The sequence below is a fragment of the Tympanuchus pallidicinctus genome, unplaced genomic scaffold (assembly GCF_026119805.1).
Source record: "Tympanuchus pallidicinctus isolate F22 unplaced genomic scaffold, pur_lepc_1.0 scaffold4, whole genome shotgun sequence".
Classification (NCBI taxonomy): Eukaryota; Metazoa; Chordata; class Aves; order Galliformes; family Phasianidae; genus Tympanuchus; species Tympanuchus pallidicinctus.
Window position 1 is genome coordinate 18,651,365 of NW_026294758.1, and position 24,763 is coordinate 18,676,127.

The 24,763-nt window shown below is 42.5% G+C and overlaps 1 protein-coding gene across 1 annotated transcript; it reads right to left on the reverse strand.

Moving 5' to 3' along the window:
• Nucleotides 1-216: 216 nt before the first annotated feature.
• Nucleotides 217-23,063, reverse strand: PDE6B (phosphodiesterase 6B). The gene is made up of 22 exons (XM_052700426.1): nt 22,653-23,063; nt 19,560-19,712; nt 19,134-19,223; nt 16,984-17,124; nt 15,858-15,932; nt 15,681-15,745; nt 14,215-14,281; nt 14,020-14,067; nt 13,689-13,838; nt 12,577-12,720; nt 11,953-12,018; nt 11,058-11,204; nt 10,117-10,224; nt 8,957-9,066; nt 7,990-8,077; nt 7,356-7,456; nt 5,892-5,999; nt 5,058-5,121; nt 4,264-4,338; nt 3,533-3,616; nt 2,847-3,003; nt 217-1,785 (listed from the first exon to the last, which is right to left on the reverse strand). Exons 1-22 carry the CDS (start codon nt 23,061-23,063, stop codon nt 1,727-1,729), a joined length of 2,511 nt encoding a protein of 836 aa, XP_052556386.1. The 3' UTR covers nt 217-1,726.
• Nucleotides 23,064-24,763: the final 1,700 nt, after the last annotated feature.

A 24,763-nucleotide genomic window follows, 5' to 3' on the forward strand; every position in this document is an offset into this window, starting at 1 on the left:
GGGGAGCAGCCCTCTGTCTCCAAAATGCACTCATGCAGGTGGGTGGGCACGGGTGCCGCAGCCCGGATACTGTACAGGCCAGCCCTGCATCTCTGAACTCACACAGTGCCGCCCACAGCAATTTCAGCATCCAGCACACGGGACAAGGAATTAATTATTGGCTTTATTTCCAGGAAAACATCTGAAGTCAAGGAGAGCTTTTCTCAGCGGCAGGCATTTAGCTTACAATGACTTGAAGTGATCTTAAGAACCCACTTCTTAGCACACCACAATAAGATCATCTCACGGCATATTGCCCACTGGAAACAACTTGTTTGGCTTGGTGTCCTGGAAGTGCTGCCATGTGATGCAAGCCTCCTACGTGGTTGCAGATGAAGCTGAGATATACAACACGAACCAACTACTAGCTGCATATTTAGCTTTTGAGCAAGTGGAGAGGTTTTTGTGTTCTCTTGAAGGACAACTTGCTGCTCACACAATAGCTGCATAGCGACAGAAGATTACTTCTTAGTGCACTGGGATCTGGACAAACAGTCACCAGATACTGCTATGGCTATAATTTCCTTCTACTTACAGTACTTCTGTAATGCAAAATAAGTTACTGAGGGATAAAAATACTGAAGGTAGCAGGAGTAATAGAAGAAGATCCCCACAAATCAGAACTCTCATTACATGGCTGACGTGCCCGCCATGCTCTGAGTAAAAGAGAGAGAGAGAGAGAGAGAGGGCAGGGGAGTAGAGAAGGGTCTTTACGATAAGAGTATTCTAACATGGTTACATTAATAAACAGGAAAACTAATTAACTTAAATAAAGGAGTAGAATTCATCACTCTTTTGAAGTTTGAAGTGGACTGAGAAAATCAGACATCTCGAACAGGAGGAGAAAAGGAGGAGGGCTGATACCAATCGAAGGAGGATGTGTTAGATAGCACTGGCATCACAAGGTAAAACAGAACAAAGTCAGATGCCACAGTTCAGGTTGTGTGGGTAACTGTATGAGGCGCTGCAGTGGGTAGTGATGACACTGCCTTCTCACAGCCACATGTCACAGCACAGAGCCTGCGATCGTGCACAACGTGGGTCCTGTTTGTGAAGCCAGCATCTACTGGGTCTTGCAGCTGAGGGATCATGCGTACAGCAGCAGCCAACCCAAATTCCCAAAGTGAATGCAGAATTACTACTATGTGCATTCCTTGGACTTACAGAGAAATGTAGCCTTCTAGAACAGCTCAAAAGTTCTCATGCTTCATCCCCACCTACAGATTTCTTTCTGATATCCTCAAAGACAGAGATTTAGATATTATAAATTTAGCTGTTCTTCACTTTTTCTACTCTGCAGGCTATTCCTTGCACACATGGACAATCTGGGAGATTCACTGGCTTTGTTAGCTTTGGGGTCTGCAGTATTTCAGTGCTGGAGCAGTGTTTCTTCTGTGGCCACGCAACCTGATATATTGGGCCAAACATTGCTCTGACTTGCCATGTGCCATCTGACACCATCAGGTATGTTAAATGCAGTGAGAGTCAGGACAGGATGGGTCCCTTAGCATCAAGAAGAGATGCAATTAAGGCAAACGAGATCTAGCCCTTCCTTGGTTGGTCATAAGCCTAATTAAAATTGTCCAAGCAGGAATATATATTTTAAGCCAGGACTTTTTGTTGTTGTTGTTTGTTTCTAAACATGGGCATTCTCATTTTGGGTGGATGAATTGCCTTGGAAATAGATCTAAAGTATACTACAGGTTTTTGAACTTGGAGCTGTTCCTCCGTTGCAGGTTATTCCATCTGCCATACAAAAAGAAAAAAAGAATTAGAAGTACAGTGTAAGTGCACTAGAATCTCTTCTTATTCACCACAGCAGAGTTTTTGGACTTGTAAGATATTGAACGGTCAGTGAAATACCTGCAGTACCTTCATCTAGAGATATCTGCTATGCAAAGTAACTGTAAATGCAGTTACTTTGGAATTGTTTTAGAGTTAGCAGAAATGTTCTTCACTTAAATACTGATTACTCAGTCACGAAATAACTCCCCAGAGGTCATATCCAGAGTATTTATTTTCAGTACTTTAAGAATAGAAATGAGATAAGACCTGTAAACTCTGTTATTTGAATAATGTCTAAACTAAGGAGCTATTCAGGGAGTAGCAGTGGACTGTAGTGCAACAAGAAGATGCTTCAGTGCAGCCTTCAGAACAGAGGCAGCAAGTTCTGACAGGGTGGTTTTCAGGCACCTGGAAAGGCAGCCAGGAGCCTTCCACTTCCACCTTTCTCAGAGCCAAACAAACCCTCAAGATATGAAGTACGTGTTAATATGAGCTTTCATCCAGTGTTCACTGCAGCTGATGGACTGATTCAGTGCTATCCAGATTAGCCCACAGAAAATGGCAAATCGATTCAACCCAAATAAATTGGCAAGGTGCTAATTTGGGCTAGAAATGGGATGAACTACTACCCCAGGAATGTGTTAGCTGTTTTCAAATCCTCCTGCTTCACAAGCTGTGAGATAGCACATCAGCCAAGCCTGTACAAAGGGATGTGTCCCTGCACTTCTCAAGGGACTACAGACAGTGCACAGAACTTCTTGCTGATCCCAGCTTCATGGGAGCTTGTGCTGCATGTAGCCCATTTGTAAGGCACAAGTAGCCCCCTATGCTTCCGATGCCTTTCTGACAGCCTATCATGGTGCTAGGCCTTGAAGACAAAAATGTATTTTAGAGTCCTATTTTAAACTTTGCTAGTGGAGCAAGGCTGAGGAAACTATTCTTGGCATCTGACATTGTTGGGGCTACAAGTCTTGCTGCAGGTCTCAGAGCATACTGAGTAAGTGATCAGTATTGGTTCTGACCTTTCTGCGCAGCCATTTTCTCTTCCTCCTTTTTCTTCTCTTCCTCCAGAGCTTTCATCTTTGCATCATACTCATCAGCACGGGTCTTCCACTCGTTCCTGTTGTTCAGCAGCCCATCAAGCATAGGCTGAATTTCCTCATGGAAACGTGAAAATTCCTGACCAAAATACAGCCATCAATGCCATGCAATGTGGAGGTACTGACTTGCCACCCATCCTTTGCACCCAGGACTGGCCCTGATCCTTTCCTGCTGGGCTGGCTACACAAGGAGGGCACAGACAGCATGGAGAGGGGCCCTGCAGCATCCTAGAGAGTGCAGCTGGTGAGAGGAGGAAGTTCATCCCTCCTGAGCAGGGGAAGGATGTGTCTCCTTCTCTCCTTCCCTCCCTCTTTCCCTGTGCCAGGAGGAGGACAGTGAGTTCTGTCTGCTGCTCCTGGTCTCATCTGGTATACAGATGATTCCATGCTTTTCTTGGACTTGGATCTCTTTGAAGTCTCCAAATGTTTTTTCTTCAAGAGGTAGCAGAACAGATTCATTGAGAGATAGGAATCCCCTTGTTATCTCCTCTGCCTGCCCTTGTGCTCCTGCGTTCTGTTGCTGCACCATGACTCTAGACACTAGGACCTGCATTTTGTGTTAAGAGAATGGTGTGCACACCTAATAGAATATAGAATGGTGTGCTTACCTTATAGACAAATGTGCACACAAAGTCGATGAAACCCACTTGAAGCTTTGGGAGTTCAGCAGCTTTCCTCCTGTCCATCATGGGCTGTGGTAGGACACAATCACAGCATGATATATAAGAACACTGCACTGGAAAACACTACTCTTTTTTCTACTCTGCCCTGTTGTGTAAGCTGGGCTGTTCTGCTGTGCTGTCCATCACCTTTCTCATCCTCCTCTGAAGAGAACTGGAATGGGTTTATTTCCTATGCTGTTTCTGTGGAAATTGTAGACAGCTCTTTCTTTGTCTATTATGAGATCAGGGACAGAATTTTTCCTTTCCCTCTCTCAATCAAATTTCAATTCTACAAAACATTTCTGAACATGGAATTATATTTTAATATGGTCATTTTGGTTACTGAATCATTACTGTATTATTTATGTTGCATCTGTGGAGATATACTATGAAAGTCTGCTTAGTGATTTTTTTAAGTCTACTGGGTCTGTCACGGCTTGGGATATTCCATGATTTAAAAAAAAAAAAACAAAAACCAAGCTGAGATGGGTGGAGACAATCTCAAGGAATAATTCTTGGTTCTTTCAACGCCAAATTTAAATATTTTCCCTATTTGAATGCCCACTTGTCAAGCCTGGGAGCCACGGAAAAACACATCTCTCTGAGAGCATCCCTGCTTGCAGTGAATCTCTATTTACTGTCTGAACTGCGCCCTCTAGCTCTCACAGGATACTTACAATGGGCTGCTGCTGAAGGACGCTTATTTCTAAGTCCCCTTGCTCCCAGAATTCTGCTGCTACCAGGAGAGCTACCTACATTGCCAAGGAGAGAAAAAGCAAAATTAGCACTGATTTTGATTTCCAGATGGACTTTAGGACAGGCTGACTCTGAAGCAAATGTCACTTCTAAGCCCTGGGTTGCTCCATACCCACATCCAGCCCCTGCCTTTCTGCTGGGAAGGGCAGACAGTAGCCATGGGATTGCACCTGAGTAGTGATGGCCCAGATATCGTTTTTGCACTTGGACTTGTCAGCTCACTGCTCATCTATTAAGAAATGTTTCTAATGTGTCCTGCAAGGATTTGGCTTGTGATCACAGTTTTATGGTTTTCTATTAAGACTTTTTCAGCTGTCCTTTTTTCCATACTGAACGGGAAGATGGATTTTATTTATTTTTATCCTCCTTTAAATTTTAGTGTTTCTTACCTAGTAATTGATTAACTTCAGTTCAGGAAGGAACTCCTACCAGAAAAACAAACAACTAACGAAGCAGGAGGTATTGCACTAAAACAACAACAACTACCTGAACAATTTCCTTCTTTTTTTCTTTGCTCCATTTGGTGAATGTAAATGCTCTGTAGATTCCAAAACTATAATTTCAAAGATTGATTTATCCATCAAGAATATTATTATTATGAAGTATTTTCAGTAGTTTTAGTAGGAAACTTCAACACAGTTACTGAGTAGCTTAGAAACATACAATGCTTTCAAGTACAAGCTAGAGAAATCTGGCAGTATGTCAAGCACCTGACCTTACTCTGGACTTCCCAAGGCTTAGTGATTGCTGACAAATCACAGGCAGTCATCATCATGGCCCTAAAAACAGAAAATAAATTAGTTTCTTCTCTGCAGCCCTGAGGCTCAGGATGTGCACGTCCTACCAAATGTCTCAGTTCAGTGCTGAAGCGGTGGATAAAGAAAGGCAGGCTGCTGTAGCCCTCGGTCTAACTGGGACATGGATCGAGAACTGCTTCATGGATCAAATGGGATGCTAGGAAACTGCTCTCTTCTGACACTAGGAAGTTCATCACTTCAGTCATTACTAGGCTGAACCTTGTGCCTGTAGGCTAACTCATCTGAGTTCCTTGCAGATGTTTAACAGTGAAAACTGCAGCAAGGTTGTAGGTACAACTCATCACAAGCACAGAGTGTTCTGCAGAGCCTCTGCTGGCTGCAACAGCATTGTGCAACTCAGATGGATTTTCGTTAGGAAGAACAACTCATTCATGAGGTTCCCTTTGCTCTGCCTTTGCAGAGCAATACATTTTTACCCTGTGGTTTTGCCTTGCTTCTCCAGAAGATCCAATTTGAGTGGACACTACCACATGCTGGCCTCCTCCTAAGGGCAATGCAAGGATGTACTGACTGCATACAACACCAGTGTGGTCTTTTTTTCCTCACTCAATTTACATTAGAAATCAAAAACAAAGGACTGTATCAGCTAGGGACTATTGCTGCTGAAGCAGAACAATGTTTCTTAAAACCAGACCTATTATGGGTGTGTGCATGCTTTGTAGCTCCCACCACCCAGCCCCAGAAGAGGGACACTACCACATCTCCAACCCTCAAAGAGATGATCTACTCACATGACAACTTCTTTCTTTGTCGTCTCCAGAGACAGGTAGTCAGTCCAGGCAGTTGTACTGTCATATGTCTTAGACTCATCAACAATCTTCTGAAACATTGTTCTTTTTCTTTGAGAAAAAGAAAAAAAAATAAGTTCCAAAAGAATGAAGTAGGTGTGTTAAAAATAGAGGTCTGTGCTCCCAGTAGACATTTTCCTGGCAGTTATGTCTTTAGGGAAGCCCCCAGCAAAACCAGGCATCTTCACTTGTTTCTTTTAAGTAGAGGGAACTATTGTAAATGGCTTAAAGGAATAATAAGCAGAGTAGTGAGACTGGAGCAGGAAGCTTGAAAGCATGTGCTACTTCAAGTAATGCATAATGAAAAGGGCTTCTGGCTTTCCTGACAACACAAGAAGGCTTTTTGCCTGAATGCTGAGCAAACAGCAGAAACTTAGAGCTAGCTTAGGTGTTAAAGCACCTGTAAGACTGCCTGTTGCTCAGTCTGATCTTGTTAATATTAGTTATAAACCTAAATATGGGAAGCAAATTCCAGGGAGGGACTTATATACCACACGCCCACATTTTGAGTGGCATGAAATCTTGAAAAATCTGCTGGTTCAATGCTAGTGACAAAGAAGGACCTTTAGGCCATATACACAATGAAGCTTGACTATGTGCTCTGTCCACATTTTTTCACCTGGAATCTGATCTAAATTAATTCTTCACATACAGATGACAAAGACCAGCTAGTTCCTACCTGGTATGGAAGGGAAGTGCAGATATCTGTTCCCATACAATCACCAAACCTCCAAAGTAAGTGAACTGGATTAGGGTTGGGGTTAGGGTTCCTTCTTCGTAATTTTTTCTTTTTTCTTTTTCTTTTTTTACTATTTATATTGTGTGTAACCATCCTTCAGTGTAAAACACAGAAGTAATTTCTGGCCCTGTACTTCAAAGCACATTTTGAAAGTTCTTTGCTACTTAAGATGTCAAAAATCATAGACTTCCAGCTTATGCCCCAGGAAATTAGTGGATATGATAACATGGTCCTAAGTTTTTGGCTTTGGTGAGTGAAATAGACTATGAACCAAGTATTCACCTATAATGAACCACTTACTATTTGAGTTGTGTTGTTGCTCTCCCAGAGAACTTAATGGAATGCTGGCCAAACCATTGACCATTAGTAAGTATTTTTAGTGCTGAAATGTTATAAAAAAAATCATCTCTTTATTTTGGTTAGGGGATCATATGGGGCCTTGTTGTAGACAGGAGGCTGAAAGTCAATACATGAAATAATTAATCAAATTCAAAATTCTTTTGAACAATTTGAATTCTTCCTGGAAGCTCTAGTACTGACATTAAAAACAGTCCTCCATAGGCAATGTTTGCTACCAGAGGGGCTCTCAGAGCAAAACATCACATTTTGTCTTTGTACAGCTCCAGCTGCATGCAGCTCTTCACCCACAGTGTACGTGACCAACTTACTTGAAGTAGAGTGCCAGATCTGTTGCTATAATGGCAATATCCATCAGATGAATCATGTGCTCGTGCTGTCTCCGGTTGAGGTTCTGGCATATATTCAGTGACTGAAAAAGAAAAGGAAGCTGCAAAATGCAAGTCCTGTGCTGCTGTGAGCTACTGGGAATCTTGCTTTCTCAAAATTGCTTTTTTTTTCTAGAGCTGCAACTTGCTTCCCTAAGATCTGCTGGTGCCTGGTCTCCCTCTGTACTCACAAGCAGGGTCAGTGTCTGCACCTTGATACACCTTGAATTTGCCAATTTGCCTGAAATGGAAAGTTAGCTGGGGGGGCGTATTGGCCTTGGTTCCTTGGGACTACAGGAAACAATCTTGTGTTTCATGTGTTCCTAAGGGGGCTAATGATATGGCTTCTGAAGAATCCGGGTCATGTAAATGTTCTGGTCACTAGTGAGAAGAAAACACTTGAGAGTGGAAGAGTATGAGCTGGCTGTAGAACCTCAGAAACCCAAACCAGAGATATACCCTGTGCTCAAACTGTGGGCTGTGGGTCACAGAATTTGACAGCCTGGTGTTTACTGATTAAAAAAAAAGTCACTGCAGTTAAATTATTCAGGCTTTTATATTACAGTTAATAACAAACCTCTTCAGAGAGCAAAAACTTTCCAAAATCCAGGTGATGTCTCTCTAAAATTGAAGATCCATGAAGTTTAGCTAAAGGATTTTGAGATCTGGTAGCATAAGGGAAAAATAAAATGTTAGTATAGCACTTAAAAAAAAAGCATCCTATCTGATATTTGTCATGAACATTCAATTTATCTAGCAAAAGCTTAGGAGTAATATTGTCAACAGGTGACTCTGCTTATAGTTATTTGTACACTGCATATAGTATTCTTCTGCCTGTGGATTTCACACATTGTTTTTCTTGGTAGAACTTCTGTTATTGGGCATAACGAATTTCTTGTTAAGTTCCTGAAAAAGTACGTTTTGGCATCTGTTAATAGGAACTGAAAAACCACTGGTCCTTGAACATCTTCCTAGGCAAAGTGCAAGACAATCTCATATTCAAAGCACTTGTGATGAACTTGCAGCTTCACTTACATTTTTTCAAAGCTCCAGAAAGCAGTGGGATAGCACAGCCGAAAAGCATTGCAGAAGAGCTATGATCTGACACTACCTTGCTGTTTTTTTCAATCAGCTACTGGAAGCAGAACTCACATCCTCACATATGTGATAGGTGATAGGCTTCTGCAGGCAGCAAGGTCAGTGCTATGCATAGTGCTTTCCAGCAGAAAGCATGCTTCCTATGTCCAGGATGGTCATGGAAGCATCCTGCTTCTCCTGTGATGCTCAGACCACTAAATGCCTGCATTGCACCCGACCTACCTTGTACCAACAGTGTAGAGCTTTGGTTTAACCAAAGAGCTGAGGGCAGCCTGCTTGGAGGCAGAGCCCAAGTTTACAGTATGCAGAAAAGAGAAGTTAATTGACAAGTAAGACTGTTACCCTGCATATAACAGAGCTGGGCCGGAGTTTAATGGGATCACAGCCTGAATCCACTCCACACAAGAGAAGCAGGAAATGGTTGGAAGTGGCAAGAAAGCACTTACTTCATCTGGTAGAGGTTGTTGGTTCCTCTGTGGTCTATATCATGGCACAGAGCAGCAGTTACCATTGCAAAGGCTTCAAGGTCTGTGTAGTAGCGCTTCAGTTTGCCTGTCTAGAGGGTGAAAATGTGCATGCCATTGGTTAGTATGTCTTACAGGAAAAGGTATGGGACTGTGACTTGGACAACCCCCACTGAGACAGCCCAGGAGAACTGGAACAAAGATAGATATTACATACAGCATGTTTAGATCAAAATGGGGAAGCAACTGGAAACAAAAGGTTTCAGACTCAAGTAGACGCCTGTTGTGTGTATATGCTTGATGCCCATCTGCAAGGTTGGTTGCCTGCTGCTACAGCAGCATTATGCCACTGGGGCGCTTGCACCCTGACAGCTACCTGCATGCCTTCAGTGCTGGGCCGTAGGGCTGATCCATCACAAGCCTATGGTGACTAGAGCACTTCTGATGTCTCTGTTCTTTTGTGGGCATCTCTCACCCATGAGAATGGCACTTTGCTACACCCATACTACAATCAAAGAGTCATCAAGATTGTAAAAGACCACTAAGATCACCAAGTTTAATTGTCAGCTCCCTCCCACCATGCCCACCAACCACATCCATCAGTGCCACATCCACAGGGTTCTTGAACACCTCATGGAATGGTAGTCCACCACCTCCCTGGGCAGCCTCTTCCAATGCATTACTACCCTTTCTGAGAAAAAATTTTTTCTGGTATCCAACCTGAACCTCCTCTGGCTCAACTTAGGGCCATGACGTCTCATCCTTCCACAATTCTCCAGGGAGATGAGGCAGACTTAGCAATGGACTTACATACGTGGCTGTTCTGCCTACAAATGGGAAATGTGTGGTTGTCTTCATCTGAGCTAGTATCACTCATTGCCAGAAACTACTGGAGGAAAGGATGTCCTGCAGTTCTTCACCGTACCATGCAGACGGATTAAGCTGGAGGCTCTTCAATACCAGACATGTCTGTGCCTACAGTGCATGCAGTTTATGTAAACTAGGGCCTCATATGGTGCTAGAAGTGACAAACAAATCCTATGTAGGGTTTGAAGGGAGCCCTGCATGTCTCTGAGCCATGACATCTGCCTTACTTGGGGTAAAGCCGTGCCACAGAATGAGTAGGGATGGTGTTACCTTACCATGAGAAGTGTGAACATGGTCTGTGCAACGTTGAAGCCATGGCGCCAGTTGTGGTACGTTATCTTCCGGTAGCCTTTACTGACAGAGTACACAAACCTCACCAGAACCTGAAATTGGGAGGAGGGTGTTTGATGTCAGCTGGCTTGTGGGTGAAGCTGGCTGCTGCTGCTTTTGGAATAAAGACAATGCATAGAAATAATGGATACCTGTCAGACCTTCAAGAGAGATGGCTCTGTAGGTCTGTAGAGATGGAATGTTTATCCCCTACGTGGTTATAATACAGAGCATTAAATATCCGACTGTTTTTGTCCACCTGTGTTCTGCTTATTTCCCTTGTATCTACAGAGGTTTTTTTCCATTGGAGAGGGAATAAGAGAGTATTCATTATTTTAAATCTTAAAGGGGCAGCAGAGAATGGCTGTTCTTCACATCTGCACCAGGAGCGTCGTTCCAGAGTGGACATTTTGAATGCTTATAACTGACTCATGCTGTGGGTAAGAAGCACAGAGGTAACCCTTGTGCAGAGCCCTTCCTTTCCCTCCTGCACTCTGCCGGCCACTCCGATACGTGCGGAAGGGACGTGCGGCGGGAGGCTCTCTGTGCAGCAATCCGCGGGTCCCACTAGATGGGGATAAAACTCACAGCATGTGCCGAAACATCCCTCGAAGAGAACGGGGAACGAAAACGCGTTTTCCTAATCTGACTGACACGGACTGTTTCAAAAAGCCTTGAATTTGCGAATTGAAGACTTTGGGGTTGAGTAAGGTTCGATAATAAGGTAGGCAGATTTTTGCACGGTGCAGTCTCAGTCTGTAGAGGCCCGGTAGCAAATGCATACTGGTAGCCCACAGAGCTTCCCACCGCTGTACAGAGCAGAAGTGGCCAGCTTCATGCTCCAGACTCATGAACGAGGTGGGGGTCCTGGGTTAGGGTTAGTTACCTCCTGTGGGATCTGGAACTTCTTCACCACGCCAAGCTCATAGTACATCTGAATGCCACACTTCACAAGCTCCAGTTCAGTGCAGTCGAAATCTGAGAACCTGAACTCATAGATTTCAAACTTGCTGGGCCCTGGGAGTTGCTCTTTCTGTGAAAGGCAAAATGGTTTGTTGCTATGGTATTTATGCTGTCTCTAGAAATACCTGGAAGTGGTTTTGCTAAATAAGAAGTTATCAGTCTGATGCTGTTGGAAGACATCTGTTTCAGAATGTGACAAAAACAGCCCTAACAGGGCTATGTTAGGGTTAGGGTTAGGGTTAGGGTCAGGGTTAGGAGCAATCGCGTTACTTCCAAAGGACCTATATGCGCAAGGATGAACAACTTTTTACATAAGTAAATATTTTCCTTCAAGGATTTAGTACAGATGAGCAAAAATGTTTTCCCTCTTCCTCCGTTAAAATAGCCCTGTTAGTGGGGGAGGAGGGAGAACTTTTTTGTTCTGGCACAAGATATTGTTTGCATTTTGTTAAGCACTCTTCTTTTTAATTTGATGTAGTTTGGAGAATCCAAACTTGTCAGGTCTTAGACTCAGGAAAAGTTTTAAAGTTCCTCATTCATTCTTGTGAAGAAAATGTATGATAGTTCAAGGCACATGGCATGTTCCCAGTTGGACTTTGGAACCCCTTGTGATAAGGAGGCGCTAAGCAGGCACTTCACAGGAAGGCATTCTCTGCTGCTTGGTAATCACACAGAACACAGGAGGGGCAGGTGTGTTTCACCTTTGCCCTTCACCATGTGCCTCGTTGATATCTACCAACTCCAGCAACTCTCCCCTGCCTCCACCCAGGCAGTAGTTGTTTGCTACACTTCCAAGTTCACTTGCACACTGCCCTTACCAGAATACTTGCCAGCTCCTCTTCCTCACACTCGCTTGGCTCCTTCCCCAGCTTTTCTCGTGTTGGCTGCAAAAAGCATGGACACATTACACTGACCACTATATCTTACAAGATTGTGTGCTGTAAAGCTTGGGGGTAATCTAGGGTGAACCTACAGGAGGCAGCTCTGATAAATCATATTTTCCTCTCAGACCCTGCTTTTACTTCTGATCCTTCAACATATTCTTCCTTGAAGGAACATTACCTCTTGCTTTAATTTTGGCTTGTTTTTCCTCCACTTGAAAAATTCCCCTAGAAAATTCCCTGTGTCTCAGCCAGGCTTAGCGACTCCGTATCTTTTGTACCAAGATGGTTTTAGGATATAAATTAGCTCCTCTTTCACACCCTACAGCCTGCCCTGAGCAGCATCTGCATGAGCCCACCTCCAGGCCTGGCTTAGGTACAGCATGCTGGGGCAGAGAGCAGAAAGCCTCAAGTCAAAATAAAGACTTGTTCTGCTATAGTGTGAAGGCTTCCATGGCTGGAAGACTTTATATGGGATGGGAGACCTTGTCCCACAGACACAGCTGCTGTTGAGCACTGACCAGTATGCTAACAGGAGTACTGTACATTGCAAGTCATTACCAGAATTTCCTGAATTTCATCCTTGTCACACTTCACGTGGTAGAGCACCATATCCTGGGCGATATCTTTCCGGTTCTCCAGTTTGTTCATCTTATCATATGTATCTGTGTTGAGTACTGACCAGCCCAAAAACTGTGTCAGGGACTTGGAGAGGAGGAAAAAGAGAAACAGTGAAGTAACCAAAGTGTCTGTTTCCTATGGCCACAGAAAGATAATGCTGTATAATATATTATTATAGAAACATGAGCTCCAGTCTGGCCCCAAGTTTAGCAATGAGCAATTGCATGTTTGTTCCTCTAACTGTTCTTCACCACAGCAGCTCCCCAGCTGGTGGATCTGCCTAGATCTTAAGACTGCCCATTCCATGCAGATTCGAGGACCCTTTGTCCTGGGAAAACTACTTGCATATGTTGTTACAAGTATTCAGTATGCTACCCCATGTCTATGGGAAAGGCTGCAGTCACAACTATGATAGCAGGTTAGGAACCCTCATTTCAAGGGAAAGCATGATGGTCTTGTCACCTTTTACATCTGTTTAGTCATACTTTGTTTGCTTTTATCTTATTTGCTGCTCAGTGGCCAATTTGAATTGATTTTTTTTGCTTGGTTGTTTATTTGGTAGTAAAAGTATTTCAGCAAATGCTCTGATTGATAATGGATGCTAAGATCTATATGTCCATGTTGGATTGAAATAAAAAAAGAAGCATTTCTCAGCCACAGTGGCTTCGCTTAGCGCTACTGTTTGTAGATTCAGCAGCTGGCCACACCTTGAATCACAGCCACACTGATTACTTCTGTGTAATTGCCAGAGGGAGTTGCCCAGCAGTATCTGAGCACAGGTCAATATAGTCACATTACTACCTCATAGCTGTTGATAGCTAGGTGTCCAATCTAAGAATGCTGAAACAAAATAATCTAAACATAGGTGAATTTACAAATTTCAAAAGCATCCAACTTCCACTGAGTCACCTTCAAAACTTTCCATCTACTGCATAACCTATTAAGAAACTTTGTTGCAGAACACTGGGGGATGTTTGCAGGAGCGCTGTGAGAAAAAAAAATAATCTCTCACAACCATATGAACTTCTTCCAGCCACGGTAAGGAATTATACCTCCATCAGGGTCTCATCCTGTTCATCAAATGGTTTCCCATCTTTTCTGTTAAAAAATGTGACAACACCAACAATTTCTTCCTTTTTGTTGACTATTGGCATGGAGAGAACATTTTTGATAGTCCATCCTGATTCGTCTAGAGGACCTTCCTTGAAGAAATAGCAAGCAAAAAGACACTATATGCTTAATTTGTTTTCTAAATACAGCAGCAATCCAATTTCATATCATGACTTCTGATGAAAAAAATACCTATGTGCCTGATATTGACTCTGAATTACATTTCTGTAAGTAAAGTGGAATGCTTCATAGAAGTGGAAGTGTTCACATTACCTGAAAGTTAAACATCTCGTCTGCAGCAGCATTCATAATATTGCAAATCTAGGGGATCACAAAAAGAAATACATATGTATTTTACAAATTGGACACAGAAGTTGATTAAAATGCCAAAACAAACAAAACCTGAAAAGTAGCTTTAATGAAACTTCATTTCAGAAAGCCTTAATGAAGTCCAAGCTATGCACTTACAAACCCACTTTCAGCCACATATGTTGGCAGTCCAGTAACTAGTGCCCAGTGATCTGGCGTAGGATTTCTGATAGAAAGAAAATGGAAAAGGATAATTAAGAGTATGTATTTATTGAAGGACGATGATAACAGAGCTGGCTGCACAATCTACATATGCATTTCACTCTCAGCTATCAAGCAGTTTTGTTACTTTCAAAGGACCTACATGCACAAGCATAATTTTTTACACAAGTAAATATTTTCTTTCAAGGATTCAGTACAGATTAGCTCATAGAATATACTCAGCAGAGCACTTGAGTTAAGAAAAAAGTATTCCTGGTAGTGAGGGTCATGTTTCAGAGCTACAGCATAGAGAAAAAGAAAAGAAAGTCTCCGGATAAGAGTCAGCCAGATTAACCCTGCTGAGTATCTATTGTGGGAGCTTTTCTTGAAGCATGAAGGTGCATAACAGGTGGATATTACTGTGTAGTGGTGTGACCAGCACAGTAAAACTTCTATTGTGTCCTCAAGGAGACCTTTAGCCACATCCTACAGCAGTTGGACAAGTGGTGAGTGGAAGTGCTGAGGGACGTGGGGAAGTATGCCGGTAGGCATCTGAGGATGTGGAGGGTACATGTGTATCTATATGTGGAAGCAAGATACATGAAGATGAAAGTGAGTGGCTAAGAAGCTTGATGAGAGGGGAGCATTCTCACCAACTCCTGCAAATGCAGCCATTTATGTTTCCCTTCTCGTGTTTTGCAGGTGAACGTTGAGGAGAGAAACACCATACAGAAGTAGCAGTTTGGAGAGTTAAACCACTAGAGAAGAGGATGGTTGGTGGGGGAAGTCTTCTCAGAGCCCACTGGAATGAAGCCCAAATGTACTCCGCAAAACTCAGTGGCAGGAAGTGAAGGTGATTTTCAGAATGAGAGTCTCAGGGTAGAGTAAAGAGAGGAGGAAGAGTCAGAGACAGCCTTGAGGGGGGTGACCAAAGGAGAAGAGAGCAAAAAGAAGCTAGAGGATAGGCAGAGGAACAGGAGGGACTGTGTTGGTCGAGAAGACATCCAGATGAATGGTGGGCAGGGCTGCGACTGCAGATGCCTCAGCACCAGGGCAAGCTGGATGGGCTCAGAGGGGAGCACAGGAAAGATATCAAGGAGGAGTGATGCCTTGGGCTAGCACAGACAATGGCAAAGCTGCAGGCAGTCAAAGCAGCTCATTCTCACACAGAAACAATTGCTTGTTGCTGGTTCTTGGAGCCTGACTTACAAGCTGGGAGAATCTCACTGCCCTGGAAAAAACCTTTGTCCCACATAAATATGAGTTGAAACAGCATCCTACATTCTGGCTTCTTGCTCAGTCTTGTATCAGTCCTCTGCATATCTCTTTATGAACATCTTTAAATTAGGGACAACCTTTGTTTCCGCTGCACTCTGTGTCTTTACCAAGCACACACAAACAGTGGCAGCAGACTGGGCACTTACGGGATGACTTTAATGTCTTCTTTTCCATGTAATATATAATCAATGACTTTGTAAAAGACTATTTCCTGCAAAGAAAAAGAAGAGAAGAGCAGTGTTAAATATAGTGGTGAGATAATTCATCAAGACAATAAGACTGTAAGACTATGTAAGACTATAAGAAATATGGCTGTCGCTTACTCTGCCATCCGGAGTGCGAGGTCCTGAGTAAGGGGGAACTTCTCCCAGCAGGACAGGCCATAGATCAAAAAATTCCTGTTTTTCAAAGAAAAGAAGTATATTTAGAGCAGAAAAGTGCATTTTGCCTCAAATTTCAGAGTAACTGCTGCTTTACTATGCTGGTTTTGGTACTCTGTGAACAAGACATGAAACAACATGGCTAGAGCAAGGCTGGGCAGCACAATGGTGTACCTAAGCCAGAAGGAGTCAGGTGCCTTACAAGGTTGTATATGGCCATTTACAGCTTATACACAAGACATCAATCAGTGAACAGTGTGGACTGTATGCACAGAGCAAGCACCTATTTCTGTATTTTCCAAGTTCCTCATTTTCCAGAGTGTTTCAATTGGGCTGATTTTCTACCTCACTAAACCCAAAGAACAGTTTCTACTAGGCTATGTTTTAATGCTTTACCAAAATAATGATCTTTTAGTATATCTCCTCACATGACCAAGTGCTGTAAGGGCTCAGGCAATGTGGTGGAAATCAAAGTCAGTGGTAGCCTCAGTTAGCCTGACGCCAAAGTAAAGCAGAGATGCTATGTAAATGTTGCTGTGTAATCCCATGTAAAGCTTGTCAGTCAGCTTGCAAACAATCAGAACAAATCGGAGCTGTAGAGGTAATTCAGATGCTCTTAGTCTGCATTTCCTTGAAGCCAAATTTCACCTTGAAGCCTTGATAATATGCATGTGGATGAGGTCTTGAAGTGAGTGCCTGTTTTGTTGCTCTACTGGCATCTCATTTTATTTCTGGCAGCCAAAGACTTGCTGAGGCTGTGCTTGCAGTGTGGGCTTTGGTTGGGATTGATGCTTGACAGTTAAACACATTTGCCTCTCCTTTGTCTCCATTCTTGTCCTCTGCCTCTTCAGATAGTCCCATCCCAGTGATAAACTCTTTATTCTCCTCCTCTTTTCTTCATCCCATGTTTTTCATTTGTACAGTGGAATTAAAAACGCAAATCAAAGCAGGAATAATGACTTTAACCTAGCTTGGAGTTTGACTGTCCCAGTAAACCTTATCTCCACAAATCAGTCAGCTATGAATAGTAGCAATCAGAAATATCTGTAGCTCATCAGTGAACACTCACCTTCTGCTTTGTCATGTCCAGGAGGCCTACTGAGTACCTGTCACAATTCAGATATGCTCTCACTGTATAGAAGGCCTTGTGGAATTGCCTCTCAATATCTGTCAATTCCTCAAAGACCTTGTTAGCTGACCACAGCAGCACCTGCAGGATAAAAGCCAATTGTAAGCATAGCTTTCCCTTGAAGCTAGACTTCCCAGTTGTGTTTGCATTAATAAGGTAACTGTGTTGTTTTTTTTTTTATACTATAGTCCCAGTGCAATAGCAAAAGTGCAACTGCAAAGTGTAAATTCATTGCTTATTTACACCGGGAATTACTAAGGAGAGATGCATTCTGAGGACTAGTCATGCCATCAAGAGTACTATGCTAAGGGCCAGTCTTACAAAGGTAATGGTGCCAAACAGACTGTACACTTACTTTTTATATCCATGAGTAAAATCTTGCAAAGTCTAAAGGCTGGAGTTGGAAATATTTGAATCAACTCTTTCCTTAAAGGCTTTGCACAGATCTTGTGTGTGCATTGTCCTGTGACCCTCTACCCCATGCAACACAGTGTGGATATAACCTTAAGAAAGCTTTTCCTACTAGGCCATTTCATCTGTAAAAATGGAGGTTCTGCAGTGAATTAGGCAGATGTTTCTAATAGTAAAAAGTAGGTCTTTGTGGTCATAAGGGGAGCTTTGTTATCTCTGAAATGATAAGGAAGCCATCTATGCAGATGCTGACCTTTGCTATTGCCTGTGTTCCTGATTGGGTGCTTTGCTGTCAGAGCAAAGGAAACAACAGTGCCAGTACCTAGAAGTGCTGGTAGCCTCTACCTGAAGCTGACTGGACCTATGCTTGGAACACAGAGCACTACTGCTTGGCCACGGTCAGGAAAAGTGTGACTCATTGCTTCTCTGAGGGCTAGCAAACATCATATACAGTTCTGGCCTGCATTGCTCTCTGTTTCTGACCCTTGGGATGTGAAAGCTCTGGCACTGTTGTAAAGACTAAGGTCTTTAGAACAGCAATACTGCTAAATACTACTAGCATCCCACAGATAGGACAGTGTTGTTGCCACGCAAATTGTTAATGGAAAATGAGCAGTGGCTAATCGTTGCTCTTTTACTGCATGCAATATGTGAGGCTGAAAGCCACAAATGCAGTGACAAGGATTGAAAGAAACGCATGATGGAAGGGCATTATGTGGTCTTCTACTAAGACTCTAACAGATTACAGTCTAACAAGCAGACTGTGTTCTCTTTGCACATGATGTTTTATGTGCAGGTGTTTTTTCAATATAAAAATCTTACACATCTTTGAGAATGTTGTTTGCTCAGACTGTACTGAGGTAGTTCTAAGTCTAAAGCAACAAACAGTGTTAACTGTTGCAGATACCTTTTGATCTAGATGGCCAAACATCTGCTAGTTGAGCTAGTTTAGTTTTTCTTTTCCGCCTTTTGTGGGATCTGCTAATACAGCGGTGACATATGGACATCTGATTCCAGGGTTCAAACCCAGGTCAGAACACCCTGCAGGATGCACTGGTTCTTCCACATCTTGGGTATGTGTTTTCCTTTTAGACTCCATGCCCCCCCAGGCTTGCTAAGCCCTCAAGAGGAATGAACTTTGGCTAATTCTACCTCAGTTAAATTACTTAGCATTGCTAGATGGCTGTATCACCTGGACACCATTCACTGGTTTGTGGAAAGAACTGTGCAAAGAATAAACCATGGGAAAAACTTGTGACTGAACAGGTTCCATTCAAAATACCTGAAATTCATTGATTTCTAATGAAGGAGAGAAATAGATCAGGCAGATGAGAATCATTCTGCTTTCACTAAGAAGAAATTCTATAGTATTTTTATAAGCATAAAAGATAATATTATAGTGTTCTTAATTGTTTTGGGAGATCTTTCAGTGCTGCTGTCTGAAGTAGATAAATGCCTCAAGAGTGTTCCATCACCTGAACTCTGCACAATATCTGTATTTACCAGCAAACAGACACGGTGAAAGACTGAGGAAGAGGGAGTATGTGAAAGCATCCAGGGTCTGCCTTTTCTTTCTGCTCTTTAGACACAAATCTCTGAACCAGATCATCTATATTTCTGAAACCAGAAAAAGTGCTTTTGATTTTAAGATACAGCCCAATTTGCATCCTTGCTCTTACCTGGCCTCTTCGAGTTTCACAGTTGTGAAGATAACTCAAGTGATAAATTTTCAGGTTTAGGGAAGCAAAATTCAGGTACTTCAGGAAAAGCTGTAAAGAAAAATAATGGAATTGGGTCAAATGCAGTAGCAGTCTCATGTATATTGGATTTCATAACACCACTTCAGCAACGTCATGGTAATTCTCCTGGATAAATGCTTTGCTTTGCACCAGTGTGAGATAAGGCTTATCCCACTGTAACTTCCCTGAAAGATTTCTGAGATAAGTATCTTCATAATAAGCCTCTTCTGTTACAGGGTGGGTCCCCTGTAAGGAAATTTACACCATGGTGCTTCAGTAAAGCAGACATCCCTAATGTAGAAGGATGTATTACCCATGTTATACATGTTGTACAGCAATGCAACAACTGAACTATTGACCACTTACTGTTTCATCAGAGTTGGTGAAGAATGGGCCGTTCAGCTTATTAATAGCCAAAATGACAGCAACTAGATCTTTGCCATTCAAGATGGGTGTTGCAAGGATGCTTTTTGTAGTGTAGTCGGTGAGCTCATCAACAAATGAACTGAACTGGGGACACTGTTCAAAGGAGAGTTTACAGATTAAGCACTTTAAACAATATTTGTAGCCTTAAAGCCAAACCAAAGCATAGATTCTTGAGGCAAGCTGTCTAGAGAAAAGTTTTGCTTACAACATTGAGGAAGATATAAAATTAGTAGAAAATTGCATAATGAACAGGTAATAGAACTACTATCAAAGAACTGGCTATGGCTGCTGATTGGTTGCAATACAACCAATCTTTTTACAAAGATCTTGCTAACTATAATCATTTAACATGTTGAACTCTGTCAGAACAAGGAGGGTCTCCACTAATCATCCTCAGACAACTGACTTCCTTCATTATAGCTCCTGTATAATTTTCCCTGGTGTTGTATTAACACTGCAAGGTGCATGTAACCAATTTCTATGCAGTAGTGCATAGCTACAGTTTATAAACCATGCTTTATATTACAGTCACTAGGAATCTCATTCAATCTCATTTTTCTGCATGGAACAATCTAGACCTTGGCTCTCCTGATAAAAAATTGTTGTCCAGAGGATTCCCTTCTCTATTAGTGTATCTTCAGCCTTAGTCTTACAGTTACAGTTTATCATTCCTTCATGAATGAAAGAGCAGCAGCAGGCATGGGAAATCAACCTGTAGCCACTATATGTGCCAAACGTTTTTTTACTGATATTGGGGAACATTAGGAAAGATGTTATGGTGACCTGAGTACAAACCACCGTGATGTTGGACCTTTGTGTTTGGGATAGTGGGCAGGAGAGCTTTGAGGAGGATGCACTACGTTTTCCTGGCACTCTCCCCCAGCACTCTGAGCAACTCAGCCCCATCTCTCCAAGGAGCTTGTTGGACAGGGTTGCAATATGCAGATAGCAACAGCAGGGTTTGGCTGCACAAGGAGTCCTGTCCTTGAGAGAACTGCCATCGGGAAAGCACTAGGTCATGCTATAGGAGCAGTATGAAGAGAACTCAGTGTGATGTCAGTGCCAGTGTCTCTGTCAGTGTCTCTCAGTGCCAAAAGAAAATGAAACATAGAAAGGGTAATGTGAGGAAGGCAGACAGCCCAGTGTCCTGCACAATGACATACTCATACTTCTTCTCCTTCTGATGGGAAATGTGGGAAGGGTCTTACTGAACCATCATCTTCCTGCTCAGCTGAACGAATTGTCAACTACAGCTCCTCTTATCTGAATTATTAAAAGCCCAGAGCTTTGTTGTCTCTGATCACAATCAAAATGTTGCTCCTGAAAGAACTATCACTCTACCGCACCTTCTCCCTACATATCCTCTACTGCTAGCCGTCCCTGCCAACTAGGGTAGACCAAGCATTTAAATGTTTGTGTTTCCTTCAAAAGAACTGTCATAATAGTGGCAGCACCTGAAAGAGTTACAGTTGGAGTGCAGCTCTTGGCTCCCAGTTCTGAAGTCCTTACTTATTCTTAGAGAAATGTCTGAAGAGAGAACCTTAAAATTTTAAGTTATATTCTGATGCATATTCTGCAAAAGAATGACTGCAAAACTAAGACAATATCTTAGTGTGTTCTATGGAGATCAAGGAAGATTTCACCAAAGCTTTTGGATATGATCATAGTAAGCAACAAATGGGCAGATGAACAGATGGTCTCTGTATCTACCAAATAATAGGTGGAGTAATCCCAAATGCCATATTTGGGTCACACGGATTTTAGTTTTATATCTACGATTAGGGCAAGCAGATTGTAATTCCAGCTATTCAGATTTATGTGATTCAACTGAGGAGTATGAGAGGTAGGTTTTGTTATGAAGGCCATAGGAATGAAACACTGAAATTCCTTGCACCCCTCTCAGTACTGCACTACACATTGTCTGCTGAAAGAGTGTGCTTTTTGCTGCTTTTGGTGAAAATCACCCATACTCAGGTTACAATTAGTCCACATGCTAGACTATTTGGTGAATAAAGAATTGGTTGGATAGTCTCAGCCAAAGGGCTGTAGTCAACAGTTCTATGTTCAGGTGGAGGCCAGTCACAGCTGGTGTCAGGGCAATCCCAGATAGGTATATAGACTGGAGAAGAACTCACTGAGAGCAGCCTTGTTGAGAAGGACTTGGGAGTTCTGGTGGATGAAAAGCTGGACACAAGTCATCAGTGTGTGCTTGCAGCCTGGAAGGCCAACTGTGTTCTGGGCTGCATCAAAAGTAGGGTGGCGCCAGGGAGGAGGAGGGAATTGTCCCCATCTGCTCTGCCCTTTGAGGCCCCATCTGCAGTATTGCATCCAGACCTGGGGCCCCCAGCACAGGAAAGGTGTGGAACTGTTGGAGTCTGCCCACAAAGACAATCAGAGGGCTGGAGCACTTCTCCTATGAAGAAAGGCTTAGGGAGCTGGACTTGCTCAGCCTAGAGAAGAGAAGGCTGTGGGAGGACCTCATTGAGGCCTTCCAGTATCTAAAGGGATCTTACAAGCAGGAGAGAGACCCACTTTTTACATGAACAGTAAGACAAGGAAGAATGGTTTTAAACTAAAAGAGGGGAAATTAAGATTAGATATCAGAAGGAAATTCTTCACTCAGAGTGTGAGGCAGTGGCACAGGTTGCCCAGAGAATTTGTGAATGCCCTATTCCTGGAGAAGTTCAAAGCCAGGATGGATGGAGCCCTGGATAGCCTGAGCTGGGGGCTGGCAATCCTGCCCCATAGCAGGGGATTGTAACTGGATAATCTTTAGGGTCTCTTCCCACTCAAACCTTTCTGATTCTGTGATTCTATGACTATGATTCTATGATGAGTTTAGCTTCACCTCTCTCCATAAATGCAGTTGGAAGCAACTTACACACGGATTACTGGTGCATTAGTTTTCACTACACACCAATTCCAGTGATCCCAGTTGTGGGACCAAGATGCCCTTCTGTCTCTTCACCCCTTTGAACCAGTAAGCATGCAAGCCTTTTGTCTACTGAGTAAATGAATAAACAGCAAACCTACCTGACTGACATCCTGGATGTTCATGGTTTTCTTGGTTTGTGCAACGTAGCCCACAATGCCTAAGTCCAGTGGGTAGACTATCTCGCAGTCAGGGGAAACCAGGCATTCCTCCAGTGTGCTTCCCTCTTGAATGTTGAAAAGCCTTGTTGCAAGTTCAGGTGTGCCGTTTCTTTGCCTGTACATGAAAAGACTACAGCGATCAGCATGAATAAGGGACCTGATTCTTCTCAAAGTCTTGAATACAACTTTCTCCATGTTGATGCTTTCTTGCATGTCTTGTATCAACTCAAAAAGAATTTCACTTTCATTGTCATCGCAGGACTCTGTTTTCAGTTTCTTCTCAAAGTACTGCTTGGCAAAAGCAGGGTTGCCATCAAGAAACTTCTCCACGTCGTCTTCACTAATGCTCATTGTGAATGTCCTGAATCCTGTAGTAGTCCAATGATGTGGTCTATGCAAGAGGAACTCTTATTTCTGATGTACTTCCTAAATTTTCATAATAGAAGATGTTGCTTCTAGAACAGCCAGAGATGATGTACCACTGCAAAGAGAGATCGTCATCAGGAAGGTATTCCTTTATAGTGCTGGAGGTGAGTCTGTGGGAGGACAGATCTTCTCAACCAAACAGATTAGATGACCTCTACAAAAGCTTTGAGTCAACTTTCTTCTTCTTAATCTAAATGCAAACAAAAAACTGAGTATTCACAATATCTTAAAGCACTCTCCTTTCTCTTGGCAAGCAGAAAACTTACTGAAATAATTACATTGTAGTAGCAACAAAAGAGAAGAGCTGCATCTTCTAACATTGAAATAAGCTCTTTAAAGTCTAATTAAATATATACTGCTTGGACCTAATCCTCAGCTAACAAGGTGAGCATCTTATTATTTCTGCTCTCCCAGCTTGTCTAAGAAACATCTCTAATAGAATGTTAAATATGTCAATCTTTAAAGCTGGATGGAGTTACTGGTAGACTACGGCAACTGTAAATTATGTTTACTAGCTAGCAAATCTCTCTGCTGAAGTAGTTAATGAACCTAAAAAGAATGGAGGTTTCCATTCAGATTGGGTAGATACATACACACTCCAGGTGTCCATGCAGATTCTAGGTCAGTTCTGTGAGACCTTTATGATAGCAAATGAATAGGACTTCTGTCTCCTGCTTTACAAAAGAATATTATGCATAATTTTTTTTTTCATCTGCTAAGAAGAGAGAAACTCTTTGCATAGTCTTCCTCTCACTGTTTTGAAAGGAACACTGAAATTCCCCACTATGAATAATTCACTTGTCTTGGACAATATAAAGCACAGTCCTGGTTTAGCATGATTTTGGTGCTGATGTTGACAGGATTCGTTCTATCTAGACCATCTTGTTTGTCTCCCTGATTTTCTAATCCTGCCACTGCTGAATGACCTGTGCTATACACACTGCCAAATTATTTCCCCCAGCTGTATTTTCCTGCCCTCTCTTGGGGGAAGAAATACAGCAATCCTCCAGGATTATGAGGCATTGTTTCAGATAGAATAGATACATCCCATTCATCTACTTAGCAAGACAGACTGAATTGTATATAATATTTGATATGTGAGGAAACAGGATAGCTGTTTTCTCCTTCAGTAGACAGAGCCAGGGCAAAGAACTTCAGGATGCCTTTGACAAAATGTTTGTACCTGCATTTCTACTGGAACTGAGGCTTTGAAGTGAATGATACCATGTACAGATTTTGCAGGTATAATCTACAGACACCCTTGGTCTATGGTAGCAACAGAAGCAGTCCAGGAGCTTTTAGTGTCTGCTAAAAGAATAATGCACAGAATGATGTGGCAATCAAAATTGAAAATCTATCTAATGACAAAAAGAAGATCTGGCTGGAGTTTTTTTTATTGCCCTTTGCAATAGCAGAGATCAGCTTGGCTATGTATTTTTTCTTCTCTGACTCTCCATGCAAGTTGCACTTCTTTGTGAGCAAAGTTCATGCTGGCCATCCTTTTGAGGCTTGAGACATCCTGCATTCTGAACACAAAGAACCATGTTGCCCCATCAGATAAGAGGGCCATGAGCTGATTTCTCCATTTAGCTGTGCTGAAGGTGCGTTATACCTTCAATAGAGTA

Coding starts and splice junctions, on each gene's coding strand:
- PDE6B (XM_052700426.1), bottom strand. CDS start 23,063: ATGAGCATTAGTGAAGACGACGTGGAGAAGTTTCTTGATGGCAACCCT. Junction 15,933..16,983: donor TGGACATGACAAAGCAGAAG/GTGAGTGTTCAC, acceptor TTTGAAAAACAG/GAATTTTTTGATCTATGGCC. Junction 14,068..14,214: donor ATGTGGCTGAAAGTGGGTTT/GTAAGTGCATAG, acceptor GTGATCCCCTAG/ATTTGCAATATTATGAATGC.